This window comes from Marasmius oreades, chromosome 7 (assembly GCF_018924745.1).
Source record: "Marasmius oreades isolate 03SP1 chromosome 7, whole genome shotgun sequence".
Lineage (NCBI taxonomy): Eukaryota > Fungi > Basidiomycota > Agaricomycetes > Agaricales > Marasmiaceae > Marasmius > Marasmius oreades.
Genome location: NC_057329.1, coordinates 1,341,859 through 1,365,922, shown reverse-complemented (window position 1 = coordinate 1,365,922; position 24,064 = coordinate 1,341,859). Strand labels below are relative to the sequence as shown.

General features: G+C 47.7%; 8 protein-coding genes across 11 annotated transcripts; 5 read left to right on the top strand and 3 right to left on the bottom strand.

The window, feature by feature from the left end:
* Positions 1–48: 48 nt before the first annotated feature.
* On the top strand, positions 49–2,062 carry E1B28_011158 (uncharacterized protein). Its single transcript, XM_043156161.1, has 5 exons — positions 49–124; positions 193–654; positions 711–850; positions 901–1,956; positions 2,015–2,062. The coding sequence occupies exons 1-4, from the start codon at positions 68–70 to the stop codon at positions 1,748–1,750; spliced, it is 1,509 nt and encodes a 502-aa protein (XP_043005946.1). The 5' UTR covers positions 49–67; the 3' UTR covers positions 1,751–1,956; positions 2,015–2,062.
* Positions 2,063–2,577: 515 nt separating this feature from the next.
* E1B28_011157 (uncharacterized protein) lies at positions 2,578–3,274 on the top strand. The gene is made up of 2 exons (XM_043156160.1): positions 2,578–3,080; positions 3,134–3,274. The coding sequence occupies exon 1, from the start codon at positions 2,718–2,720 to the stop codon at positions 3,060–3,062; it is 345 nt and encodes a 114-aa protein (XP_043005945.1). The 5' UTR covers positions 2,578–2,717; the 3' UTR covers positions 3,063–3,080; positions 3,134–3,274.
* An 847-nt stretch (positions 3,275–4,121) lies between these two features.
* Positions 4,122–4,970, top strand: E1B28_011156 (uncharacterized protein). The gene is made up of 3 exons (XM_043156159.1): positions 4,122–4,213; positions 4,286–4,366; positions 4,423–4,970. Exons 2-3 carry the CDS (start codon positions 4,315–4,317, stop codon positions 4,653–4,655), a joined length of 285 nt encoding a protein of 94 aa, XP_043005944.1. The 5' UTR covers positions 4,122–4,213; positions 4,286–4,314; the 3' UTR covers positions 4,656–4,970.
* A 1,319-nt stretch (positions 4,971–6,289) lies between these two features.
* E1B28_011155 (uncharacterized protein) lies at positions 6,290–7,786 on the bottom strand. Its single transcript, XM_043156158.1, has 6 exons — positions 7,567–7,786; positions 7,435–7,511; positions 7,315–7,376; positions 7,054–7,262; positions 6,893–6,996; positions 6,290–6,832 (listed from the first exon to the last, which is right to left on the bottom strand). Exons 1-6 carry the CDS (start codon positions 7,719–7,721, stop codon positions 6,747–6,749), a joined length of 693 nt encoding a protein of 230 aa, XP_043005943.1. The 5' UTR covers positions 7,722–7,786; the 3' UTR covers positions 6,290–6,746.
* Positions 7,768–10,409, top strand: E1B28_011154 (uncharacterized protein). 4 transcript variants are annotated; one of them, XM_043156154.1, is made up of 8 exons: positions 7,768–8,153; positions 8,203–8,422; positions 8,468–8,499; positions 8,556–8,866; positions 8,917–9,454; positions 9,508–9,698; positions 9,761–9,987; positions 10,043–10,409. In XM_043156154.1, the coding sequence occupies exons 1-8, from the start codon at positions 7,838–7,840 to the stop codon at positions 10,299–10,301; spliced, it is 2,094 nt and encodes a 697-aa protein (XP_043005939.1). In that variant the 5' UTR covers positions 7,768–7,837; the 3' UTR covers positions 10,302–10,409. The 4 variants fall into 4 exon arrangements, with proteins under 4 accessions (XP_043005939.1, XP_043005941.1, XP_043005942.1 ...); XM_043156156.1 differs by having other exon boundaries at positions 8,203–8,499; positions 10,043–10,080; positions 10,147–10,409; XM_043156157.1 differs by having other exon boundaries at positions 7,768–8,422; positions 10,043–10,080; positions 10,147–10,409.
* Positions 10,410–14,018: 3,609 nt separating this feature from the next.
* On the bottom strand, positions 14,019–19,604 carry E1B28_011153 (uncharacterized protein). The gene is made up of 5 exons (XM_043156153.1): positions 18,578–19,604; positions 17,998–18,522; positions 17,833–17,939; positions 15,559–17,764; positions 14,019–15,511 (listed from the first exon to the last, which is right to left on the bottom strand). Exons 2-5 carry the CDS (start codon positions 18,428–18,430, stop codon positions 14,292–14,294), a joined length of 3,966 nt encoding a protein of 1,321 aa, XP_043005938.1. The 5' UTR covers positions 18,431–18,522; positions 18,578–19,604; the 3' UTR covers positions 14,019–14,291.
* A 5-nt stretch (positions 19,605–19,609) lies between these two features.
* On the bottom strand, positions 19,610–20,791 carry E1B28_011152 (uncharacterized protein; the record flags this gene model as incomplete). The annotated part of the gene is made up of 3 exons (XM_043156152.1): positions 19,610–19,811; positions 19,865–20,438; positions 20,495–20,791. 2 exons carry the CDS (start codon positions 20,789–20,791, stop codon positions 20,046–20,048), a joined length of 690 nt encoding a protein of 229 aa, XP_043005937.1. The 3' UTR covers positions 19,610–19,811; positions 19,865–20,045.
* A 21-nt stretch (positions 20,792–20,812) lies between these two features.
* Positions 20,813–22,622, top strand: E1B28_011151 (uncharacterized protein). The gene is made up of 7 exons (XM_043156151.1): positions 20,813–21,245; positions 21,292–21,407; positions 21,463–21,472; positions 21,528–21,898; positions 21,953–22,113; positions 22,165–22,210; positions 22,270–22,622. The coding sequence occupies exons 1-7, from the start codon at positions 20,872–20,874 to the stop codon at positions 22,473–22,475; spliced, it is 1,284 nt and encodes a 427-aa protein (XP_043005936.1). The 5' UTR covers positions 20,813–20,871; the 3' UTR covers positions 22,476–22,622.
* The last annotated feature ends 1,442 nt before the right edge of the window (positions 22,623–24,064 follow it).

Here is a 24,064-nt window from a genome sequence, read left to right as displayed (position 1 = left end):
TCGCAAATCGCATGAACTTAAACCACGTGATCGCGTGTCTTTTTACGTCTACCTATCCATCACCTCAATGCAAAGAGTGTTGGAGTTTCTCAGTAGGAATTATCCAAAGCCACGCGTAGATCCGGTGAGTGACTGATAGTTTTGACGTGAAACATCCTGCTTGATACTGACTTTTTTGTGGGCGTATCTCAGGAGTGGCTTCAAGCGTGTTATGACTGGGTTCTTACAGAAAAGAGTTTGAATCCCGCTACGGAAATGGATAAAATACTGGAAGAAATAGAACAACAACTCTTATCATCTGATCTTCGTGACTCGATGTTACATGGAACTGGCATACCCGCACACATCGCTCATAATGACATCGCCCATTCAAGGCTAACAGGCCCGATCCTGGTCCAAATTGAAGCCATCACTGATATCGGTGTCAGTGCGTATAATCTCAACAAGACCAGGCAGCTTCGGGAAGAACGTTTCGCCGCTGGCGAGAGAGAAGAGGGTGAAGGAGACGATGAAATTGAAGAGGAGGGTCCGATTCCCGACTACACCAGATCCATGCTACGATTTGAGATTGGCGACGGTTCTACTACCATGCGTGCCATGGAGTATCGGAAGATACCCGAACTCAAACTTGGTCAGACGCCACTCGGATACAAAGTGTGTCATCATCTAGCTTTGAGGCGACTGCCAACGTCAAATGACAATCGTTTCAGTTGCTGGTACATAACGTAGAGGTTCGACGAGGTATCGTGTTCTTGGAACCAAACCAGATTACGCTGAAAGGTTATGAGGTGTCTGACCTTGAGGCGGACAGAGAATTCCGCTTTGCCAACAATCTAAGAATCCGACTTGGGTAAGCTTGCTCTTCCTTCCTTTCAGATTTATTTTGTTGACCTTGAATAGTCTTCCCCCACAGGCATCTCAAGAGAACGATCCTGCTCTTCCTGAACCTAACAATGCTCGATCTCCTTTGCGAGACATCTCCCCTCCTCCGTCACCAGTCATTCCTGTCAATCAGAATTCTCACCTTGACGATGAAGACCAACCTCGACGGCGCCGCGTACCAACTCCCTCTGCTGTTCAGAATATTCCGTCCTCGTCATCGATAATTGTCCATCGCACTAACCAGACAAATCGATCCTCTGTATCCGAAAACAGGTGTTCTCCTGCGACGCGAGGTCCTATCAGCATTGAAAGTGATGAAGAAGACTACTATGATACTTGGACGTCCAATACCAGGGATCGACCGTTAAAGCCCTTACCGGCACGAACTAGGCTCAGTAGCGGTTCTACTGGCCCCGGTGTGCCAGTGACACAGAACGTTAAGGGTAAAGAAAAGCAGAGAGAAGAAACAAACTCCTCGCAAACGAAGGTTGTTGTGATTGAAGATGATGACGAGGATATGTTCGATGACGGTCACTACGACTCAGATTTCCTCGCCGGGATCAATGAGGCAGAAATGAACGCTATGGAAGGCCAGTTCCAAAACATGGGTACCCATTCCAAAACTATGGGACCTCGACCGGTTTCGAATTCCCCTCAACCTGATTTCTCTGCATCATTCGCTGGCTCAGATTCACGATCCCAGAAGCCAAGCACTGTGCCAGGGAATACATTTTACGAGTCTATCACTATTGATGACGACGAAGAGGACGACAAAGAGAATGTTCCGACATTGACAAGGAATGTGCGACGTCGCACGAGCAGTCGCCCTGTCGTTCCTCCCGAGGATGTCATTGATATCTCGGATTAGAGCATTGCAGACGGTTTATTGACAACATTTCGAATTCTGACCGTCACAAAAATCCGCACATACACATATATATACCCAAACTAATAAGTTACCTTGATCCTCCGATGAAACCATTACATTCAATCATGAATGAAAGTTGTTCAAGCGTACGAGTCACTCCTTGCTTTCAAGCGCCTTTAAAGCTTTCTCGCCTTTCAACCTTTCCTGTCAGCCTCTTTGGTTACGATACTCAGAAGCAATGTTAATTTTGATTTCCACGTCCAGGTATATCTTTCCCCCACCACACTATTTCCGCCACCAAACAGAACCGAATGAATAAATGTCATATATGACATTCGATATCGGTAAGATAGAGAGAAAATTCACCTCTCGGGCCACACTCTCGACCTCCCGGGCCAATATGAAGAGTTGTCCTTCTCTTCCTCACTCTGGTTGACTTTCTCCCCCAACAAAACTGTCTCCCAATTCCCAGAGGTCCTTGCGGAGTCGCGGAACCCCGGGCCAGAACGGTCGAAACCATCAGCTGCTAGCTGTCTACAAAACCGAGCGTCGTGGCATTTCGCGGTCAAATCTGGACGCGGTTGAGAAAGAAGACATGATCGAGGGTAGGGAATGGGATGGAAAGAACCATTTGGTGGTGAGGTTAGTTCCCGTTGTCCAACAAGAATTCCGATAAGTATTGAAACGCGGTTAGATACATTTGACAAATGAAATATGTGAAAAGCGAAAAGCGATATTATATAACTCAGGTATGTACTAGTCTCGAGCCAGACCTTATGAGTGGTGCATTTGTGTAATTTCCTTTTTTAGTGAATTCAATTGTTTATCTTTTACTTGTACCACGCGTCTGGATACACACACTCCTATAAGGTCTGGTGCAGTTTGAGCAGGTGACCCTCCCTCGGTGACCGTCACAACCACCCGTCCCACTGACCGCGCCGCCAACGCGCTTGGTCGTCCACCCTGAATGCCTGAGAATGCCATCCCAATGACCAATTCACGACATCCTCGCCTGGCAGAGCAATCTCAGAGAAGACTCGACCAAGCACGAGAAACGGCGCACCAGAAGACTGGATACGACTCCGAGGCGACGCGTCAAGCCCTCGTCAATCGATATGGAGAATTGACAGGGAACACCGCGTACAAATGGCAACTAGACGTTGCCGAGGCTTTAATTCTCAAACTCGACTGTGTCGTATCCTTCATCACTCTCACTGCCGCTCTCAGCAACTTCCATTTCCGAGCCCTCTGCATCTTCATCGTCGGTATCACTAAGGTCGACATCACCAGCCCTGTCGTCCCTCTCAACTGAGCCAAAAGTTTTGCCCATGCAAGTCCATCATCCCAATCAATGTTGTGTTCAATTTCGTCTTCATTTGGCAGGTCGTGGTGGTATATGTTGGTCCAGTCAAAGGGTTCTTCAAAGTCATCTTGTATTTCAGTAGTAGGTAGTGACATTGTGGTGGGTACGATACAGCGAATACGTGTTGAGGAACGCAAGGAAAATGTGACAAGCGTTACCGAGGGGGGGTTCCTGGCTCAAATTGCACCAGACCTCCTGAAACCGATGGTACCCCTGGTACCGAACAAACAAAACAAAACTTGGTCAATTTTCCCAAAAAGGTATCTAGGTTTCACACGGAGGTCTGGATCGAGACTAGGTATGTACGCAAAACGAAATACCTCGATACATAGCTCCTCGTAACGAAAGAGGAAGTGAAGAGAGGAGATGCGTCACGGTACACGAAAGGCGTCTTCGGTCCTATTCGGACCCGAATATTCCGCGAGAGGGGTAACCTGTAACAGGAGGGGGGCATATACACTGGACGGTCCTATCCGGGATGTACCAAAAACGGGTCTCATTTTGGCCGCCACTCCGATCCTAGTGTACCTAAAACGGCCCAAATTGAGTACCACCTACGATCCCTAATGTGCGTAAATGGGCTCGTCGGTAGCCAAGTCCGATCCGTATGTACCAAAAATCGGGGTTGTCCTGGGTACCGGATTTATATGCCCTTGGGTTTGTTTTCAACCTGAGTGCTACCTTTCACTTTCTCACCGCAACGTCCACCATGCAACCACGCACCAGGATCTGTTCTGTGCGAGGGCTCAGACGCCTCAAGAGTAACATACCTTACGAGTTTGGCTCTGAAGACAGAGAGGGCGAGTCAGATTAGCTCCTCCAATTGTTTTCGATTCTTCTACAATATAGTACCCTTAAAATAATCAGGTACGGTAGATACGAGGTTGTATCGGTTATGTACACAAAATGGACCAAAATTCACCTACCCGATCCAAATGTACCAAATACCTGCCCAAATTGACCCAAAAGTATGTACCAAAAATGGTCCAAAATGGGGGTCAACGGATCGGACATACTACCCAATGTGCCCCCCTCCTCCTGTAACATTTGTCCCAGTTCTTCTGCATGCCATCTGCGGGGGTGGTCCTTCTTCTGTCGTAGTATGCTACTCGTTCGATTTTTTACTTTAATGTCGATTATTCAACGATCTGGGATCAAATATACAACCCCAGGTGGAGGGAGATGATCCAACCACCCGAGCATGAGCATGTTCTCTGCCATGATCGCAACTCTATGCGTCAACCATTCAGATTGTGAGCCTCCTCATATCTGTCACACAACACACCAACTCAACCATTCATTCCGGCAGTACGGGAACCGCCCTCACCTCCTCCAGACCTCTCCGATCTAGCATTCAATGAACGATACCTTTATGGGTTCCCCATCCCTCAACCTTGTATTCGTCGCTTCGAGAAAGACCCTTCTTTCGAACGAGACCCCAAGTTATACGGACCTCACATCGGGCCGAACCCAGATGCGATGACTATTGTTCTTGTTCTTGTTCTTGTTCTTCAGGCTGACCGCGTGACAGGTGTGATATAGGGTTCAATTCAGGGAGACGACAGCGAAAGCCGAGGAGAGTCATGAGAAAGCGGATTTTTTTTGTTGCTTACAGTTGGGCTGAAGGACAAGGGAGTGGTTGCACCGTTTGGTTCGCCACTGTTGGAGGTGTTAAAGAAGATTGCGCAGGATTTGGGGATTGAGGAGGAGCCGCGATGGATTTTGACGAAATGGATGGGCTTCTGTCGTCTTATATGACAGTGAACCTTAAAGCTTGAAGCTTGACTGCCAACTTTCGACGTGCATTGTATGATGTATCAACGTTTCAAATTTCAACCATCGCTCGTTTTCTCGTTTTCTTGTCCAGTCTTCGACTAGCCAATATCGTTCGGACAATTCATGTTTTGAGCCTCAGTTGCAGAGCATGCATCGCGGCGTTAGCAAACCTTATGTTTGCGTACAGAATTACATCGAGCGCCGACCGTATGCCGGTATTATTGCTATTTCGAAAATAGTTGGCGCGGCTCCCACGGACGATCCCCAGCCGCACATCTGGTACAAAATCTTCGAGCCATGATAACTCGCTCAGATTTCATCCGTTTGCCTTAATTCTTACATATTCTTGACGGCGTAACTCAGGGCTAGTGCAGCATACAATAAATTCCACGTAACGTATAATTCCGACATCTCTGAAAAATCCAAACATATTTACAGGAAAAACATGAGAACGAGCGAAGTCCTAAGTGAATGATCTCAAGAAATGAACTATCAGATAGTCCAAGTGCTCCTTGAGTGTATGCATTTGTGTGGGGTTGCGATTCAGCTTTGAGAGGCACTGCCATCTTCTCCTTGCCACCAACCACCATCATGACCCGTGGCAAACACCTCTCTGATGATTTATGACAAACGCTTGCTTTCATGGGCTCGAATTTTTCAACCCAGAGCATCAGCGAAGCTACGGGATGCAGAAAAAGAACAACGAATTCTTTCTCAACATCAGAAGGGATTATTGTACAAGGCAAACATGCATGAGCTGCGAGGGTGTGAGAGAGAGTAAAGAATTGTTCAGCTATCAAGGTGTGTAGTAAGCTTCGTTTTTTGGTGGCCTGACACTGATTAGTGTATTCTCAGTTTGTGAAAGGCCTCATTTGTCAGAAACAAGACATATACCTGGATGAAATTCAGCAGCAACGCTTCACTCGACTCAATATCACCATATCGCTATCAACCATCTGGCTTACACTGAAGAGAGCTTCATTTTATGCAGTCACCAATCCACCATTTTGCTCATTCTTATGTTTTCTTGCATATATGTTTGGATTTTTCAGAGATGTCGGAATTATACGTTACGTGGAATTTATTGTATGCTGCACTAGCCCTGAGTTACGCCGTCAAGAATATGTAAGAATTAAGGCAAACGGATGAAATCTGAGTGAGTTATCATGTCTCGAAGATTTTGTACCAGATGTGCGGCTGGGGATCGTCCGTGGGAGCCGCGCCAACTATTTTCGAAATAGCAATAATGAGGGACGTACCAAAGTCACCAAAGTCAATATAGCCTCGACGTGTATCTGTCTTGGGAAGTGAACTGGGTCGATCGAAGCCTATCGTCCGATTCCACGAATTGGATCGCAAGCAGATTGGTTCAGAACTCATTCACTACTTATATATGCTACGCGGGATCGATGGTGAGACTCGAATTGTTGCTCTATTACGCCGTACGATATGTCAATTACATCTGCAGGCGAACGATCAACGATTCAACGATCAACACCTAAAATTGGCCTAAAGTCAAGCCCTCAGCCCTCAGCACGTACTCCAGTTGTGTGATCCGTTGCCAGCCATTAAGTTTTGATCTGCACTCTGTTTAAAACAAATGCATACGCATGTAACAAAATCCTGACGGGTATAGCAAGGACGTTCTTGAGTCGATCTCGGGTTGTCATAAACACTATGTCATTAATTGAAACGCTATGCACATCTCACGGGAAGCGGACAAGACCTATTGTAATCAATCAGAGAAAGTGAGAAGACAGGAGAAATCACAAACAACGGTTAACACGCGAGGTTGTGATGGAATTTGCACCCTGAATAAGATCCAGCGGAGAAAGGAGAAATACAACAATAATATCTTCATCCTAAGATGACGGTCTTGGCCTTCTTCTTCTTCTTGGTGCTTGCGAAGCTTCGCCAGCTGTCCACGCGTTGCTCACGACCCTCTGTTTGGGCGACGGATCAACCGAACGCAAGTAAAGCGAGTGAAAAGAACGTGAGCACACCTTCCCATTGTTTTTCGTCCTCAGCTTTCCGTTTTCTGGAGGCGACTTCCTCGTCCTTCTTGCGGGCCTCTAAACCTTCGTTTGCTAAGTTCATCTTGATTGCTCTACGGCATGGCAGAGATGAGGCTCTACAAGCGGGATAACGAATCGAAGGAGCTCACTTTCTCCGTCGGAGTTCTTCGTCGATGAGTAGTTCTTTGCTCTGAGCTCGTAAACGGACTTTGAAGGAAGGTTCAAGGTCCTTGAGCTGGGGACTATCTGCTTGTGTTGACGATGGGAGGGAAAGAGCTTTCAGGACCATGATACGGGCTTGATTGATTACAGCATCAAGCTCTTCCCGCTTTGTCGTTTCGGAGAGTTCAGATTCGGCCTGGTAAAGAACATGATTAAACTTCGGCGACTGATGAATAGACTAGTGAGACCTTCTTGAGGAGGTCGAACGCTTCTGGAGCTCGTTCATGGGGAGTCTTGTCTGGGTGAATAACTTTTCTTCGGATGTCAGCAATCCCCGCAAGGGCAGGAGGTATAACCAATGTACGCACATAGAGATATTTGTCGATACTTCCTCTTCACGTCTTCCTGAGTACTGGACTCATCTATATCTAAGATATCATACGGACTACAACGAATAATGATCAGAAAGATATTATCAGTGACATAGTGGGGAGACTCACTTGAGCTTGAACGCTTTCAAAATCCGTTCCACCTCTAATTCCCGCTGAAAAGCTGACGCTTCCCTTGAGAGTAATTTCTCGATGTCCTGGTCATCTTTCACCTTGCCGAGAGGAGCACTAGCTTTTGAGCTTGAGGCTTCGGCTACAGTAGACATCGTGATGGTAGCTTGTCAAGGAGGGAACCGCCCGTTCCGCGTCAACGGCATCACCTAATGGTCTTCCGCACATATCGTTCCTCTCCGATTTTCTCCTTCTATAAAATGCGATAGCGATGCACAGATGGACCATTCTTAAAATCTCCTCTCAAACTAACTTGAAGATGCGACCCATGTTTCACGTACGACGTAACCGTTCAGCGTTTCCCCCAGGCGGGGTCAATGCACCAGTATCGAGACCACTTTTACCTCGTCTGCCTGTGCCAGACTTACGGAAAACACTCGATAAATATCTGAAATCTCTGGAACCTTTTCTGCAGGAGGAAGCTGCTCGTGAAGGGAAACCTTTCAAGGACGCGTTTGCCCTTCGCGTCAAATGGGCCGACGACTTATTTTCCGGGATCGGGAAGGTTTGCCAAGAGCGGCTTGTTGGTGCGCAAATGCGTGTTCCATTTTTCGTTCTTGACTGATAAGCTCGTAGAGCTAGACCGACACTCACCCAGCAATTGGTTAGATGACAATTTTTGGCTCAAAACCTATTTAGAATGGAGAGCACCCCTGCTTATAAACTCGAACTGGTGGCTTGCCCTTCACGACGATGATCAATATACACCTCCTGCCGTCGTTGGGACGGGCCATACCGAATGGCAGATGCAGCGGGCAGCATGGTTGGTTCACCGCACACTAGAGTTCAAAGACAAGTGAGCGAACTTCTGAGGCATGGGACGTAATTAACCTTTCGTCAGACAAGAATGTTATCCAGACGCTACACGTACCGGTATGCAGAATCCTGATACATTTAATGTAACGGCGTATATTGATTGTCAAAACTAGGTATCTGGTTACAGGAGAATCTGGCCAAGATGTTCAATCTGGCTCGTATACCCAAACATAATTGTGATATCCTTTCACCCATAGCTCCAATTTCCGATCCTTCTGCTCAAAGCATCACCGTTGTCGTAAACGACTGGTTCTACTCGCTACGTGTATATGAACCACAGTCGACCACGAAGAATCCAGTCCTGTGCCGCCCGGAAGTGATTCTTACCAGGCTCCATGCTATCGTCAACGACGCCCGTACCAGACCTGGAACTGCTCCTCCAATCGGAGTTCTATCTTCGGATGATAGAGACTCCTGGGCCTCGGTAGGGTTACTTCTCTCTATCTCTCGTTTACCTACGCTAAACTCGACCAGAATTTGGATCACCTATTCTCCCTCTCCCAAAAAAACCGCGATACTCATCGTGCGATAGTCAGTTCTGTCATGTCTCTCTCTCTGGATTCTGAGACCTACACAATCTTGTCAAATTCCTTGAGCACGCTGCCTCCTCCTTCCAGGACAACTCAGCAAGGTTTAGACTCACACCTCCACTTCATCCGCTCAGTACCCTCCAACGTCTCCAATCGTTTCTTTGACAAACCTTATACCTTGATCGTTGATCCCTCTGGCCGAGCAGGTATAATGGGGGAACATTCTTTTTGTGACGCTTTGATACCAAGTATGGTCGCTGAATTCTCCATCGTCCAAGGTGTTGATCAGGATTTTATATCAAGTCAGTCACAAAGCCAACCGTTATCGGTTTCAGGATGGGCACGACTAGATTGGGAAATCGATTTTGAAATTTCATCAGCCTGCGAGAAAGCTCGCACGAATGCCGTGAAGCTGATTGAAAACTCGGATAATAGTGTGTTGTGGTTTGAGCACTACGGTTCCGATTGGATCAAAGGTCAAGGTACGTACGAAATCCTTCGCTAACCTCTAGGCTCTCAATAATGGGTCCTGCAGCGGAACTAAGCCCAGACGCCTATGTCCAAATTGCACTCCAGCTCGCTTGGTATCGGACTCGCGGTACCTTCACTGCAACGTATGAAACAGCATTGACCAGAATGTTTGACAAAGGTCGGACAGAAACGATAAGAACGCTTTCAACCGATAGCCGAGCTTTCGTTTTAGCGATGGACGATTCCCTTGTCAATGTTCGTATATTTTTTTGTTATCACCAACAGGGCCAGCCTCAATGCGAGATCTATTTTTCCAGACAGAATCGAAATACGTTCTCTTAAAACGCGCGATCCAGACGCATACTAGGTTGACGCGGGAGGCAGCTACAGGACGAGGGATTGATCGCCACTTGCTCGGACTACAGAACATGTTGCGAGGAGGTGAACGTGCGGAACTGTTCGACGATGTGTTATTCAGTCGTAGCCAGGAATGGCGTTTAAGTACAAGTGGACTGAGTGCTGGCCATTTCTTTCGTGGGACTGGGTAATGAGTCTCCCTTTTCGGGGACTTGCAACTGCTAACGATCTATCTATTTTAGATTTGGCGCTGCTTATGAGGATGGTTATGGTATCAATTGTGAGTCGCTCACTCGATTTCACCCGATCACATCACAACTTTTAACTTGCTTCGATTTCGTACAAGACCTTGTTGCACCTGAGATGGTCAAGTTCGGTATCGAGTCCAAAAACTCCAGTCCTTATACATCTACGGAAAGATTCAAGATTGCAATATTCAGAGCTATGACAGACATACAATCAATATGCTCGGCGAATCTCAAGCCATCTAGCAAGCTATAGCATACTTACATGATAGTGTAATGAACGGTGGTTCAAATAACAGCACATAGTAAATGTTCAATACTCCCCACTAGTCACCTGCACAAGAGATTAAAAAGACTTGGGCACCTTAGATATGATCCCCAGTGAAAATCGACAATATTACTGGTACTTTGCCAGCTATTATCGGGTAAGCGCAAGCGAAAATATCTGCCACTACGCGGCAATGGTCTGGCAATAGCAAAAATCAGTAGTACAGTACGTACGTCACTATAAACGTTTCAAGATGTATGTGAGTGATGTCGTAATAAATTCAAAAAATGAAAACTCTCGATAAACGTAGCTCTCCTGCATTGAAAATGCAACCAAATCAATAATTTACCTTTCTGGGAGTAACATCAAGGGCAGCAAGGGAAGAGAAGAAACAATCAGTCTATTTAACTTGAAAAGTATCTGTCCTATTGCCCAAATAGTGACGTACGTACTGTACTACTGATTTTTGCTATTGCCAGACCATTGCCGCGTAGTGGCAGATATTTTCGCTTGCCGCTCGCTTGCACTTACCCGAATCGCTGACAATCGCTGGCAAATGACCAGCAATATTGTCGATTTTCACTGGGTATGATCCTCAAAGATACATGTTTGTTACACGTTACTTCAGCTTATTTAGACTCCCCAAAATTTGCCTGAATTAATTTCCTCCTGGGTTAGCCACGCCTTTGGTCCCATTCTGCCTTCCAGTGTCCTCATCAGGTCTCCAACCAAAGAATCAGAACCGATATTTGATAGGAAGGCACGGCTCGTCACAACGAGCATCCCCTCCTTGCACCGACTGAGCATGACATTGGTCCGGCGAAGATTTTTCAAGAATCCAACCGATCGGGACCGAACGAGGGAGATGATAATGATATCCTCCTCATTCCCTGAAGAAACAATCAGGTGACTGGGATAGAGAAGGATAGAGAGCAAGTCGAATCTTTACCTTGAAACGAGTCCACGTTGAAACAAGTATCCTCCCAGGCCATGTCCGCTTCCTTCATCATTCGTTCAATGAAATTCCTCTGTCCATCGTACGGTGTAATAATACGGAATAGTTTGTTTGACTCTTGAAGGTGTCGTGCGATTTTGAGAATGACTGATGCTTCCGAAGCATTCTGAACAACAAAAGGACTCAGCGTCAAGGGTATCTGCCTTAATGACACAGCTCATATTTTTTACCTTAAACGATGACCCACTAGATTCTTCCCTACCGTCCACATCCACAAGCCGACAAGCCAAAACCTTGTCAGTGATGGGATGTTCTGGATTCGATTCGAGACGGCCTTCATAGACATGATCCGAAATGAATCGTCCAATTTGGGGTGGCATACGGTCTACAACGAATCCAGAGTGAAAAAGAGTAAACCGTCAACCAAGATGAAACTCGAGCTGAAAAAAGTGCTTACACTGAGTGTCTAGGAATTCGATCTTGCTTCGAAGGTGTTCAACTTCAAAAATGCTTCGGAGGGTCAACAAGTCCTCTTGCCCATAAGGTGGCACTGCTCGGAATGCTAAATACAATTCCGGCTTAAAACGTAATCGACTCACGTTGTTTGTCGTCTCCAATCAGGCATAACTTCCTCAAGCTCTTTGCAACCTCGAAAGCGGCGAAATACTCGCCTATTTCAATCTGACTGGCTTCGTCGACCACCAAGGTTGTTATGGGGACCTTGCGGATGAATACGGTTATCTGCCTGCTGGAGAGCATGCTGAGCGTGCAAAGGATGACCTTGCAGTTAACCAAGTCCTTGTAAGATACTTCCTTGAATTTATCGGAACGTATCACGTTACTGGAGACTTTATTATAGAGATGTTCGTGCCTAACGACCGGTGCAATGAGTCCTGTGTCAATTGAAAAGGAGTATTCCGTACCAGCCAAACTGAAAGTCCTGAGAAACCAGAAGCTTCCACCGCAAAAAGCCCACTTTCACTAGTTTTTCTGCAATATTTTTCACAGCCACGTTCGACTTGGCGACGAGCCATATCCCAGAACCACCCGAGTCAATGACCGTTGTGACGTATTTTGCGATTACAGACGTCTTCCCTGTCCCCGGGGGCCCCTGGATAAGGACCGCTCGATGATCGTCGGATGGAGACAGCATTTTCTCAATAGCACGTCTCTGCGAGGGGTTGAAAGAGGAAGATGAATCAAGAGTCGGAGATTTGGCAGCCTTAGCCGACCAAAAGTCTGGCCAGGTCAGATTACCATCACTCGGGGGAAACCAAATATTGCTTATCCACGAGTTTTCGAGAATTTCAGTAGCTGTACCTTGTAGAATTCGCAGGATCATTTCGGCTCGTTGTTGATCTGCTCTGGTTGGACCGTCACGTCCGATGGAGACGATGTCGGTGATCTCAACATTTTTGGAAATTTTCCCTTTTGAAATCTCCACCTCTCGACCTAAAACTCCAGCGGTTGCGCTGGCCACATTGTACCGGGCGCCCTGCGCAGTTTTGACACCGACTTTGAGGATCTAACGTCCGTTAGAGGGTAACTTTGTCAAGAGTCAAGTAATTCGATATCGTACCTGTTCTTTCCGAAGTTTGTTCTTGTAGACTTCACTTCTGACGTGAACATGATCTGGATTCTCAGCATCAGGTGATGAGCCAGAGAACTGATGCACTGTCTGCATCGGTTTTAAAGAATCGAGTCGGAAGGCATCCCCCGCTAACTTGGATAGCATGGCCAGTTGCTGAAATGAAAACGAAACGTGTCAGTTAGACATGCAACGCTCGATTATCAAACCAAGATAGAAGGGAGCTTACATCCACCGTCATACGACGAAGATCCACTCGTGGTACGACATCAAAAGTTTGAGGCCCGTTCTTAAAGGTGGCTAGAAAGCGTGAAACCCATGCTCGCATCATCATGTCATTCAAGGCCGATTTATTAAGGTCGTTGCGCTGAGCTCTTGAGTTGTATGTGAGGTCCATGAAAGCCGAGGTGACGTTCCTTTCAAGCACTTTGACCGCATTCCCAACACATGCAATAATCGCATCCAGAGGGTTCTTGCGTCGGTTGTCAGGTTTCCCTTTCTGAGGTTCCTTTTCATCTTCAGGAGGCTCGAACTGCGCTGACTGGATGTCGATGCCAGTATGAACCACGAGATTGAGGTCGGCATAGAGATTCAAGGCCAGCGGCGCGAGGTCAAACGCAAACAACCCAGCTGGATGTTCAAAAACGCGTTGCAACAGCTTTCGCTGGGGTGAAAGCTCCTTGGACCCATCCGATTCTTCAGACTCCTCTGAACGGTCACCGTTACCTGACCGACGACGGCAACGGCCCCGCTTATGACGCAGCCTCCTCTGTTTCTCCTCGAATTCCACTACCAAACAGAACTTTCCGCCAACGATGGCAATAGCATTGATAGATTTCGTTACTTCGCTATACCCAGGAGAGACTCCAAGAGGGCCTGGACTGAGCTTTAGAAACTGATCTAACTTCTGCTTGTCCAGGTCCAATTCCTTTGTGACATAATACTTGACTTCTTCAATGTGTAACTCTCCGTGAAGTGATCCTCCGTCGATTAGAGTTTGGCAGAAGGCGGGAAGAGGTGGCATCTCTTTTGCAGCAGGAAAAGGACAACATTCAGCTGCTCAATAGTCTTGCACCTTTTAAGTGGTGGTGGAAAGGCATGAGGAGTGAAGTAAGCGCAGGCGACGGTAGAAGCTCAACTGCGGCAAAGTCACTCGGACGCTTCTTCACAGCGGATCTTACGAAATTTATAATGATAATCAAGTTAAAAATGTAACAAGTATGATGCATAGAGTAAAGAGAAAATTCCAGTTCATAGATGATATAACTCAAGATGAAAAATCAGAGTTCGATGTTTCGACGCCCAGATCCAAGATGATTCTTCAGATGACGAAAAGAAAAAGAGCAAAGGAGTGAGTGAGTAAAGTATGGTGTGAGCTTTACAACATATCCGGTATTCATCTACATTATACTTTTAGGACAGCTGCGCATCGATTTCATTGAGGCTTTGGACTGGTCGGCCTAGATCCACGAGCACCACTGTCAGGTGTATCGTTTGGCCGTGCTAAAGGCGATCCGTGTCGAGCTGGTGAGCTAGATCCAGGGGCAGGATTGCCACCGAGTCCTCCAAGTGGCAGAAGTGAGGAAGGTAATTCGTTCATCGGAGAGGGTGTACCACCAGTGTTTTGTGGAGGGAAACGCGGATCGAATTGCGACATGCCCGTCATTTGCATGCTCATTGGGTTCACCATCATCATCGACATTCGTGGGTCAAAACCCACTCCCATTCCTCCCATACCTCCCATCATGTTGCCACCGGCCATCATTGGGTTGAGAGAAGGCGAACCACCATTCATATTCCCGTTCGGACCATCACCACCGGGTTGAGAACCAGCGGTCGAGAATGCCATCATAGCTTGCTGGTAGGCTTGAGCAGCAGCTTGTTGTGCCGCATACATGTGCTGGGGGTTGAGCCCACCCATCATCCCATACTGGGACATCATTGGGTTCATACCCCCACCAGTCATCATTGGGTTCATACCTCCAGTCATCATAGGGTTCATCCCCATCATTGACATAGGGTTCATCCCCATCCCCATCATCATTGGGTTCATGCCAAACTGATTTCCATACATTGATCCACCTTGCTGCATCTGATCAAGCTGTTGCCGTTGAGCATCATCGAACCGTCTCTGCCTCTCTTCTGCGAGCCTTCTCTCCCGTTCACGTTCCGTCAACGCAGCGCCAACACCTCCATCGCGTTTACGCTCGCGTTCATGAGCAGTTATAGCGCCAAGCAACCCAGTCTGAGGTGGAGGAGGTTTATTGGGCACGTTAATGAGTGAAGCACCACTCTCGCGAGCGAGCTCTTCCTGGCGTTTAGCCGAGCGACCCTGTTTGTCCTGGATGCCAGCCGAAAGAAGTCCCTGTGGCGTAAAGGCCTTGGTCATCGTCTGTGATGGCGGCTCTATTTGCACAAATGTATCGCGAGTATTGGAGGGAGATGCTTCGCCAGGCGTGTGTCCAGGATCGAGAACGTGACTCCATATGTTTTGCTGACGAGCAGCTCCTGGTTGTGGATGTTCTTGTGTGCGAATGGGGGTATTATCTTCAAAGTAATTGCTCCTTGGTATCTGTGGATATTGTTGCGGAGACATCTGAGCATGTTGGGTATACTGGGGTTCCAATTGCGAACGGCGAGGAGGTAAAGGTTCATCTAGATCAATATTAGCGTCGACTCACAGGATTCCAAGCTATACTTACCCTGAGAGCGGCCAGCAGGGATCTGAGGTAGATTTCGTGCTGGCCGGAGGTGTGCAGGACCTTGCTGTTGATGGAAAGAATCATAAGGATCTCCACCCTCAAGGGGAGGTTTAACGGAGGTGTTTGAAGAGTTCATCCCCGATGCAGGTTTTGATGTTGGTTCTCCATCAGAATCGACTTCTTCATTGCCCTCTTCCTCGTCCTCGTCCTCTTCGTCCTCTTCCTCATCACTACTCCAAGCGCCTGCATACGCTTTCGCCGATCTCATCTTTCGTTTCCCATTTGCAGCTCTTCCAGGTCGACTAGCAGCGGCGGCGGCGGCAGCCTGTTGCGCTTGGACTTTCGCTTTCCTTTCTGCTGCCTTATTCGAAGGCGCGAATGATGACTTGACGGGCCCAGGTAATTGAGCTGGCGGTGGTGACGCAGACGACGTTCGGTTTGTTCTCAACGGCTGCACTGGTTTAACGGCTACTGGTTCTTCCAGTTTCTCAACGCCAAATTGGTCTTGGGAGGGATCTGTCACGTCAAGATACGACAACGCGGCCAAAACATCCAAACTAGAATCATCCGTTGTCACAGTCATCGACCTAGAAAGGTCTTTTTTCGGCGATGAGACATTTAGAGGAGCACTGGTGGTGGTGTGAGTATCTTCGTCCATTTCTTCTTGTATAGCTTGAGGCGGGCGACGTTGTGGTTGAGGATGAGTAGCCGACGAAGATGTTACAGATTCCACGTTTCCTGTTATATTCATGCGGCTATTATTCGCCTGCGCACGTGCTCCGGAAGGTTTACGTCCGAGTACCCCTGGTCGGGACGGCGAGCTGTTGGCACTGGCAGCGTTGACGATCGGCGGAGATTCCGCACTTCCCGACGGATTTGGCCTGTCATTCATTCCGCCTCCAGCTCTCTCCACGAAAGCCATAGGAGTTCCCTGTCTCACGACAGGGGAAACTGAATCTGCATAGGAGGGTCGTCCTGCCGTGTTTATGGCAGTTACGACAGGCCTTGCCGAATCTTGTGTTTGTCCTGGAGGCCCTGAGAATTCGGCAGATGAATCATCACCATCGTCGCCGTCCATGTCTGTCTCGGCTATCGTGGCGGGCATTCTTCCACCGCTTCCACCACCACCACCACCACCATGTTGCATATAATGCAGCGCACCTGCTTCATTTGAGAGTCCACCAACTCCCTTAGTTCCAGCTGGAACAGCTGCAGCGCCAGCCGATATTGGCATCGCCGTTCCTCCCATAGAAGCAGATGCAGAAGAGTTTCGCGAAACAGTTGCAAAGGAGGCCGATGGAGCAAAGGAGAATGTCGATTTCGTGGGTGATGGCGATCCTTGCTTCATGGATGGTGTAGGTGAATAAGGAGATGTGAGCACAGACCCGGACGGTGTAGCTGATCTTTCTAAAAGCGGACCTCCCCCTCCCAAGCTCGGTGAATGTGGAGAACGAAGGGGTATAGATGAAACAGAAGGGGAACCTGGCGATTGCGGCTTTTGATCTGCAGTACCGTTGGAAAGTATTGATGCAGGTTTACGAACGGGAGAACCAAGGGGAGAACCTGATCTGATGACGTTGACATTATTTGCGTTGCCGGGAACGTCCAACGATGATCTTCCTGTACTCTTTTCTACAGCCAACGACATATTCGTCGGTTCGTTGTACTGAGAACCTGTGGTGCTACGGGCAGGGGCAGTACGATCAAAGCCATCTTTGTTTGGCGGCGGCGGAGGTGATGCACCCTCATCGATACTAGGCCTTCCATTAGGGCCAATGATGACATTGTCCAACGGATTATCTCCATTTGATGCCACAGGAGGCGTGCGCGGCTCCTCAGGTATAACTTCAGTAACACCAGAAGGGTCACCATTTGTGGTCTTCATAGACGGCTTCGTTGCCAACGTTGCGGCATCCCCTGAAATAGATATTCCATGCGTATAGATACTGCTGCGCTCGGTAATAGGGGTGAGCAAATGTCTGTCCTGCTGTTGGTCCGTCCGGTCAAAGCTAAGCGGAGGTAGTTGGTACCCACGACTGGGAGGATTAGCAACAGGCGCTCGTTGTTGTGGCTGCTGAGGAGGTCGTGCCGGATCTGATTGCTGCATCGTCTCATTCAGGAGATCGATATACCGGGAACGAATGACGGACGTCCGCTCCTCGCGCGGGTCAAACTTCTCAGCTTGCTCGCGCGCTAGGAAGAGAAGCTTAAGTCGAAACATCATGTAAAGTCAATGAACAACAAAACGGTAAAATGAAAAAACCGGACGCGCACATCTTTATGAGGACCGACAGGATAGGCAAACATTAATGAATTCGGGGCTCGAGGATCCCAGGTCCAGGCTTGGGGTCTCCCATACAGCTTGAAAGCGTCGTGAAGAGCTTTGAAGCCGCTATCGTTAGAGACCAGTAAAACAAAGTGTCAAGGAAGTAAACTTACCAATAACCCACTTAAGCATCTCAGCTGCTGGCGAGAGGTTACCCTCCGACTGGGGCATAAGTAATAACCAGCCTTGCCGACCTCGCATGCCTCCAGCCAACTCCTCAGCACCTAACGACCCCTCGAGCTTGATCAACGTACTTCTCGTGATCAATTCTGGCCGCTCAGGATACACTGCAAATGCTTGGGTAATATCATTTACAGTCAATATAGGCTTCTTCCTATCTTTTGGTTTTGGCGAGGCATATACCACCACGGTCGGTTTCTGAAAAGCCGTGCCTGTTGCACCATGATCCTTGGGTGAGAAAAGATTGGACATCCTTTTCATACGACCCGCAGCAGTATTCGCGGTTGGATGAGCGGCAGGACCATTGTTGGAGGGGACTCGACCCAACTCGTCCGGCTGGTTATCCGACGCCTCGTGGATGACCATCCAAAGCGACTTCCAATCTGTTTGACCAGCAATACGAACGCGGACCCATCCTTCAAGTTTCCCTCGATTGAGCGTGGTGGGTATATCTCGCGCTAGGATAGATATTAATGAATGTATTGGTTTGCGGACATAAGGGATTGAGCTCACCACTAAGCGTTATTCTTATCAAATGTGCTGTGTAAACCTCTTCGAGCCGAGATTTCTCCCATGAAGAGAGTCGAAGAGCTGATGCCCATGAAATGAGGGACGTTGTATCAGGGCAAGCGAAAAATAAGAGATTGGACCCGGCGGTATTGAGCGTCAAAACATTCTCATGACGTTCAGTTGTAGCACTTCCGGGAATCGGGATAGTGATGGCACCCAGAACTTGCACAAACTGTTGATGAAACCAAATGATCACTGAGAGGAAGAATAAAACGAGATGATAGCACGCACTGCATCGGTGACGTTGATATATGTAGGGGGTACCTCTTTTCCTTGTCGACTAGCTTCATTTATAGCCTTCATATCCCATATACTGAGGGTCGTTCCACCAAGCTGAGCCCAAACCTCCGTCCAGCCCTCGTCCTTCGTGGGCCGATGACCGTTGGGATCTCGTTCCACGCGACGAATAAGACGACCAGCTTGGTAAATCTTGTGGGCTTGAGCGGCATTTAACTGAACTACAGAACGAATCTCTGGATGCAATTGTGCTTGCTGGAGAGGTTGTGGTTGTGAAGGCGAGCTTGTAGATTGAGATTGAGATTGAAACGGAGGTGATGATGTCGATGGCTCTTGAGGTTGTGGTTGGGGTGGTGGTGGTTGTATTGGTTGCTGTTGAACTTGTTGTTGTTCTGGCCGTGAACGACCGTTCAAAGAAGGTGAGCGGTGAACTTCCGAGGCCGACGAGGTCTGTTTTCGAAACGAAAAGAATGAGGAGGACCTGCCGTGGTTGATGGAATTTCCGGTGTTGGGACGTTGTTGAGCGACCTGCATGTTATCGTGGTCGCTGTCGTTGCTGATGGTGGTAAAGTGATGAGTAGGAGTGCTTGCTTTGAACTGCTGAAGAAGGGCGGGAGAAATGAAAGGCTGATTTCTGTTATCCCACTGTGGGCTTTCGACTCTCACAGGCAGAGGCTGAGGGTCACTCATCCCAATAGCTCCTCAGAGCGCAAATTCATATATTTGGCACGCCTGGTATGGCTGTGGTCCTGTCCACGTGTGATCATCATTTTTTGTCATTTAACGCTCAGCGTCTAGTTGTACTGTCTACTCGCTCCTTGTTTTTTCGCGTCTGTCTTCAACCTTCGGTGCATGTTCATACTTCCCAAAACCTAATGATTCCTGTACTTCCTCCTCCCCTGCATCAGGCTCCAGCTGGCCATACTTGTTTCGCCTTGCCCTGGACAAATAATGAGGCAAGTTCTCTTCAAAGATTGACAAAAAACCACCCACCGGAAGAACGTGTACGAAAGCACGACTGAGTCTACATTCCGACATGAAGGGTCATCGAGTATGTCTTTGTCGATGAAAAACAGGAGAGGCATGTCCACCTCTTCTCCCGCTAGCAGTTTCTGCTCTTCAAAGCAAAAACATTCAACTTTGGAAAAGTAGGGTGCAACCTGCCAGAAATTGATCAGTAAAAAAGTAAGTATCGATTGAAAAATTGGCGAGATCGATCCGTCCCAAAACAGGGCGGTACGCGTCTTACCCTATCCGGTGTAACATTATAAGTCGCAATTCCAATAATGTCTTGTTTGCTCTCATTATTCGCCGTGTAAAACGCAAGACTCGTCTCCCCCGGTAACACACTGACATATTTTTGTTGTGGTTTGAAGCTCCAGGGAAGCTGCTCGCTTCTATCCGCGTTGAAATGTACTTTTATTCTTCGTGCCTCTTCAACGGGGACCAGGCGCTCAGGGTCGAACCGACCTGTACCGACATTGGGCGTTCCGGCAAAACCGGTAGCTGCACAGAACATTCGATAAAGTGGAACTGCAGCATAGGTCACGCCTAACGTTGCCACGACCTGTGTAAAACAAAAACTTCAATTCCAGGGTCCGTGCTATAGGCAGACAAACACACGACTGCGGTACCATACATCAACAGAGCTCTATTCTTTGCTCTGTACATCTCGCTTCTGCTCTGGAACCTCGGTCGCTGTGGCTGTTGCAAATATGGGTCTGGTTTCGCGTCCACCTTGCTATTGGCATCGATGTTGAGGTATCTTCTGTTTGCTAACCATGACGAGCCCAAACGCGTGTAATATCGATGATAAAATAAATCACGGACGGTTTGAGAGCGACACTTTTGAATACACTCTAGATGTAATCGTGAATTTGACCGTGTCGTCCGGAAGAGCAGACGAGCAAGGGGGTTCATGGAAAGAAGTGTCACGCCGCTCGAGTGTGAGAAAAGTTTTTCGAGAGTTGCAACTTGGGAATTTGAACTCCACGTCGGGAATGCCTTCTCTTCACCGCCTTTTCTTGGTTAGCTTCCCGCCCATCGTTCTCATATCACTATATTACCTTGACATATGGCCTGATCACCAACTTCGAACCTACCTAATAACCTCTTCGACTTCTGTCTATGCATTGACACGACAGCGGCTACATCCACATTTCTCGACTCTCTCGGAACTGGTCTCCCAATATACTCAAGGCCAAGCTGTAAGAGAACCGAGACAATTTACAAGACACATTGTCGCCGTAGGAGACCTACACGGGGACTTTCCTAATGCCATGAAAGTCTTGCAGTTCTCTGGCGTTGTTGACGAGTTTGGTAATTGGACTGGAAATGCGGATTTTTTTGTCCAGACAGGAGATATCATTGATAGGTCAGTTTCTTGAGACTTCCAAGTATCGGCAATTGATGTCTTGCAGGGGCGACGATACAATCAAACTATTTGCATTGATGGACAAATTGAGAGAGCAAGCTAGCGCCATGGGTGGTGTCGTTCTGAGCCATTTAGGGAACCATGAATGGATGAATGCTATCGGTGTGTGCTACGCTATGACTCTCATGACTTCATCTCATCTGTTATCATGATATAGGTGACTGGCGGTAAGTCCGTTCCCGTAGTTCTTACAATCCATAATGACCCATTCTTTGGTTTCAGATACGTCTACCCAACTGAAATAGAAACTTTTGGATCCATCTCCGCTCGTCAAAAGATGCTTTCGACAGGCAAAATTGGTCGGTCCTGGGCTACCAACTACACCGTTACCTCCCGTCTCCCGCTACATCCTTCAATCGGAGCTCCCAACACACCTTATCCCCCTTCATTCAGGAAAGACGAGGAAGGAGAAGAACCTCCTCTTTCACATTCCGCTGTATCCTTCGTTCATGGTGGATTATCACCGACATATGGGGACCTCACACCATTTCCAACAAAAATCAACGAACTAGGGACTACGTTACTCAGGAAATTACAGAGGCGAACTCAACCACCCCCTCATCCGCCGAATCCATATCCTGGACTTCCTGTTGGTACGCAAAGTCCTCTTCAGCTATATTAAGGATTGCAGTCTCATACCTGCGTAGGCACAACCAGAGAAGAAGCCGCTCTCTATGATGCTAATGGCCCATTATGGTATCGTGGTTGGGCTTTGGATCCCGATGAACAAGTGTGTGAAGATGTAGACGAAGTATTGAAGAAGACCGGGACAAGGAGGATGGTCATGGGACATACGCCTGATTTCCAGGTGAGTTCGTTGGTACCGGTATTGACGAGTAATTTATGTTCTGCCTCGTAGGGAATCGTGTCAAGATGTGACGGGAAAATTATCATCATCGATACTGGTGTGTTCTATTTTATTTATTGATATACCGAGTATTGTTCTTACTACTTTATATCACAGGAATCTCGCATGCTTATGGAGGAGCTCTTTCTGCGTTGTCAATCCACTACACTCTTACTCCCGTCGCGAAAGAAGCAGGTGAAGATCAAAAGTGGATTGAGAAAGAAGTAGTGAGCGCACTCTACGTTGATAGGCAGGAACTAATTACAGTCGGCGAGCGGGAGGTTTTTGGTGATTTTTCAGATTATAAGCAAATGGAACGATAATCTATCGTTGTTACTAATACTATTAGACTGGTTCAATAGAAATAGGAGTATAGTATATGGTACTTCTGGAGCAGGAAGAGCCCGCAAGCGCTTTCTGAAAGGTATATTCAACTAGCAGCGTTGTTCTCAAGGATTCCACTCGGGACAAGTTCGATCCATTCAATGCTACTTCAACGCCCTTCAGCCCCTAATAGCACCCCTCATCGACATCCACTCGATACTCGGATTAAAGGGGAGTCAGATTAGGACATTAACAGAAAAAACTTCGTGCTCAGGTAGACCCGAGCCACTAGCTCCTCCTTGTACGACCCGTCATTATCGATCGCGTCGACGAACATATTGAAGTGAAGACTCGGAAGAGACTGTCTCCCGCGCTTCCCCTCGACTTTCTCTTATTTTGCCGACCGGAGCTACATATCTCATCACTATTTTATTTTTCCATTCGGAGCCCTTCTTGATTGGCCTTGGGCGGTTTCGCTGTGTGAATTGATATTGAAAGATATCCTGGACATAAATTCATCTCAGTCGGGAGGACCATTGACACATCTTGGACTTGTTACACAAGATTGGGGTTGGAGAAAGTCACCCATTTTTCACTTTCGTATCCCAACCATCAGCTTTATCATCGGATTCTACGATCTTGTGTCTATGAATACGGGAACCTTCGGAGGGCTTTGTGGATGGTAGTCAGACCTCCCAGTGAGGATAACATTTCGCAATCACACTCTCAGTTCTCGCTTGCCTCTAGTTAACTTGTGAACCTTATGGGCTCTCCAGCAACTCTTGGAGTTATGCCAAGGCGAGGCCGCTGCCCTGTTTCCTGGATTAAATTTGATTGTCGACGCCCGGCGCGCGTCCAAAGGTGTTCGAGTCGGCGAAAAGTGAATCCAATTATACTCGCACTGCCAGTGCGACGAGTTTGAATACTGTCCTAATTCTATCGAATCCCAACACTCTGCCATCCGCTTTATATTAATTATCGACGGGATTACTGATGTCGAGACATCTGGAACCATCTACATGTGTGGTGTATCGTTATTGACGACGGGACTGCAGCAGTCCTTAATGCATCTAATCCGCATCTATACCTCGCTATGTCACTTCAATGGTATGTCCTGCTGTATCATCAGCCGAACCAAATGATGATAGGGAGCACGATCTGCGATCAGTAAGAACTACATTTATAGTGTCGCGCACAATGCCATTCAGAAATGGAAGACGCGGGACTGGCGTACATGCATGGTCCACAGATCTTTTCGGTCATATCCCTTGGGCCAGATGGGACTTGAGGGGATTGGTTGGAAGATGAACGTCTTGAATAGGGACTTGGGCCCGTGCACTCTCAGAATGCAGCCAGAAGCAAGGGAAGGACGGAAGCATTTGTGGGCGCGCTTACGTTGATAGACGAATCAGACGATGAGTACTACAGTAGGTCTGTGAGAAGTTTGTTTTTTTTTTGTTTCTATAGTTTACCGTGATACAAGTAGTCTAGTACTAAGACGCACGGGCGCATTCTGCGCCAGTTGACTTCTGTTCGAGTTCTGGATGGTGCCTGTTACGGCGCTGTCGATGTTTTGTGTAGCTTGCGT

Bases quoted from the DNA above. Each gene is read 5' to 3' on its own strand.
- E1B28_011158 (XM_043156161.1), top strand. From the start codon at position 68: ATGCAAAGAGTGTTGGAGTTTCTCAGTAGGAATTATCCAAAGCCACGC. The intron at 125-192 runs GTGAGTGACTGA...GGCGTATCTCAG, and splicing joins CAAAGCCACGCGTAGATCCG to GAGTGGCTTCAAGCGTGTTA. The intron at 851-900 runs GTAAGCTTGCTC...GACCTTGAATAG, and splicing joins AATCTAAGAATCCGACTTGG to TCTTCCCCCACAGGCATCTC.
- E1B28_011157 (XM_043156160.1), top strand. From the start codon at position 2,718: ATGCCTGAGAATGCCATCCCAATGACCAATTCACGACATCCTCGCCTG.
- E1B28_011156 (XM_043156159.1), top strand. From the start codon at position 4,315: ATGAGCATGTTCTCTGCCATGATCGCAACTCTATGCGTCAACCATTCA. The intron at 4,367-4,422 runs GTGAGCCTCCTC...TCATTCCGGCAG, and splicing joins ATGCGTCAACCATTCAGATT to TACGGGAACCGCCCTCACCT.
- E1B28_011155 (XM_043156158.1), bottom strand. From the start codon at position 7,721: ATGTCTACTGTAGCCGAAGCCTCAAGCTCAAAAGCTAGTGCTCCTCTC. The intron at 7,512-7,566 runs GTGAGTCTCCCC...TATTCGTTGTAG, and splicing joins TTGAAAGCGTTCAAGCTCAA to TCCGTATGATATCTTAGATA. The intron at 7,377-7,434 runs GTGCGTACATTG...TCCGAAGAAAAG, and splicing joins GTATCGACAAATATCTCTAT to TTATTCACCCAGACAAGACT.
- E1B28_011154 (XM_043156154.1), top strand. From the start codon at position 7,838: ATGCACAGATGGACCATTCTTAAAATCTCCTCTCAAACTAACTTGAAG. The intron at 8,423-8,467 runs GTGAGCGAACTT...ACCTTTCGTCAG, and splicing joins ACACTAGAGTTCAAAGACAA to ACAAGAATGTTATCCAGACG. The intron at 8,867-8,916 runs GTAGGGTTACTT...AAACTCGACCAG, and splicing joins ATAGAGACTCCTGGGCCTCG to AATTTGGATCACCTATTCTC.
- E1B28_011153 (XM_043156153.1), bottom strand. From the start codon at position 18,430: ATGGTCATCCACGAGGCGTCGGATAACCAGCCGGACGAGTTGGGTCGA. The intron at 17,940-17,997 runs GTAAGTTTACTT...GCGGCTTCAAAG, and splicing joins GATGCTTAAGTGGGTTATTG to CTCTTCACGACGCTTTCAAG. The intron at 17,765-17,832 runs GTGCGCGTCCGG...TTTCGACTTAAG, and splicing joins CTGTCGGTCCTCATAAAGAT to CTTCTCTTCCTAGCGCGCGA.
- E1B28_011151 (XM_043156151.1), top strand. From the start codon at position 20,872: ATGCCTTCTCTTCACCGCCTTTTCTTGGTTAGCTTCCCGCCCATCGTT. The intron at 21,246-21,291 runs GTCAGTTTCTTG...GATGTCTTGCAG, and splicing joins ACAGGAGATATCATTGATAG to GGGCGACGATACAATCAAAC. The intron at 22,114-22,164 runs GTGAGTTCGTTG...TCTGCCTCGTAG, and splicing joins GACATACGCCTGATTTCCAG to GGAATCGTGTCAAGATGTGA.